General features: G+C 41.9%; 1 protein-coding gene across 1 annotated transcript; it reads left to right on the top strand.

The window, feature by feature from the left end:
• Nucleotides 1–506: 506 nt before the first annotated feature.
• LOC140175761 (pentatricopeptide repeat-containing protein At4g35130, chloroplastic-like) lies at nucleotides 507–1,196 on the top strand. Its single transcript, XM_072204311.1, has 2 exons — nucleotides 507–803; nucleotides 888–1,196. Exons 1-2 carry the CDS (start codon nucleotides 507–509, stop codon nucleotides 1,194–1,196), a joined length of 606 nt encoding a protein of 201 aa, XP_072060412.1.
• Nucleotides 1,197–1,770: the final 574 nt, after the last annotated feature.

Below are 1,770 nucleotides of genomic sequence, written 5' to 3'. Positions count from 1 at the left end.
TTCATAATAAAATTGTTAAGCATAATTAGACATGAAATAGTGAATATGTAGTAAAAATAAGTTAAAAATGATAGATCTTATAATCTAATATTAAAAAATGAGTTAATAGTCAATTTCGTCCCTGAAAGATACTTCGATCTCCATTTTCGTCCCCGAAAATCAAAATTAATAGAAATCGTCCTCCAAAGGTACCTTACCTGATCACATTCGTCCTTCTGTCATCTCCGTAGCTGAGTTGGTAAACGTCCACTGACGTGGACCGTTAACTGCCAAGGTGGCAGAGAACAAAAACGACGTCGTTTCTGTAGAAACCCATTTTTCTCAGCTCCACCAACACCACTCCCCCTATTCACCATAAACGCTCCAAGAAACCCACCATCACCTTTGCTCACTCCCACAACCATTCCAGAGCTTCATCATCTTCTTCTTTGTCTCGGCTTTCAAGGGCACTAGTTGATACTGTGTCATCTGGGTCTATGCAACATGCACTCTCCCTGTTCGACAAAATGTCTCACTTAAACACCTTTCATTGGAACCTCATGATAAGAGGCTATACGGATAACGGCTTCTTTCTACATGCTCTCAACTTGTATCTCACAATGCGCTTTCAAAGGGTTCCTGCCGATCATTTTACATACCCTTTTGTCCTCAAAGCTTGTGGTGGCTTGTTGGATTTCCGAGAAGGCGAAAAGGTTCATGGGAGCTTGTTTAAAATGGGCTTGGCTGAGGATCTTTATGTTTGCAAGTTTGGTCACATTGATTCTGCAGTCAAGTTGTTTGAGAAAATGCCTCTTCTAGACTTGGTTTCTTAGAATTCAATGATTGGTGCGTATTTGATGGTCCAACAATATTTCACCTCTTTAAAGTGGTTTAGGACGATGCTCCAGGCTGGGATTCGCTCCAATAAGTTCAGCTTAATCAATGCGCTGGAGGCATGTTCTCATTGTTTTTATAATTTATGGGGAAGAGAAGTGCATTGCTATGCGCTCAAGATGGGTTTTGAATTAGATGTTATGGTCCAGACATCGCTTCTTGACATGTACAGCAAGTGTAGGTTGTTAAGTTATGCAGAGAAGATTTTCGATAGTATATCTTCGAGGAACATTGTTGCTTGGAATGCAATGATTGGTGCTTATGCTCTGAGCGGTCAACCAATTCAGGCTTTTGATTCTTTGAATGAATATACTCAAGGATGATAAATTGGCTGTTGATAATGTCACACTCATAAACCTGCTTCCTTCCTGTGCACAACTAGGAGCTGTTTTATAGGGTAAGACTATCCATGGACTTGCCATAAGGAAAGGCTTTCTACCTCATCTGGTATTGGAAACAGCTCTGCTCGACATGTATGGCGAATTTGGAATACTGAAGTTGGCAGAGGTAACCTTCGATCAAATGATCCGTCACGAGAATTCACCCTCCTCCTTCGCATCGAACCACTAGATCCATGACTGTCGTACGATGCATGTGACAAACCGCCACCACAACCACCATTTCCTATCTCCATCCAGTCAGCCAGCCAGGGATTACGGCTCCTACTTACCTCTACTACCACCGAAAGTGTTCACAGCGATGTATTTATCATTCAAATTGGGATTAGGGTTTATCCACTCCAAGGACTAATTTGACGTCTTAAATAAGACTTATCTTGTCATCAACAACATGCTATAGTCTGGCGTTTCCCACCTTAGCAGTTAACAGCCTACGTCAGTGGACATTTGCCAACTCAGCTACGGAGATGACGGAAGGACGAACGTGATCAGGTAATGT

This window comes from Arachis hypogaea, chromosome 10, assembly GCF_003086295.3.
Source record: "Arachis hypogaea cultivar Tifrunner chromosome 10, arahy.Tifrunner.gnm2.J5K5, whole genome shotgun sequence".
Lineage (NCBI taxonomy): Eukaryota > Viridiplantae > Streptophyta > Magnoliopsida > Fabales > Fabaceae > Arachis > Arachis hypogaea.
The sequence above is the reverse complement of the archived record's forward strand: the minus strand, read 5'-3'. Positions and strand labels throughout refer to the sequence as shown.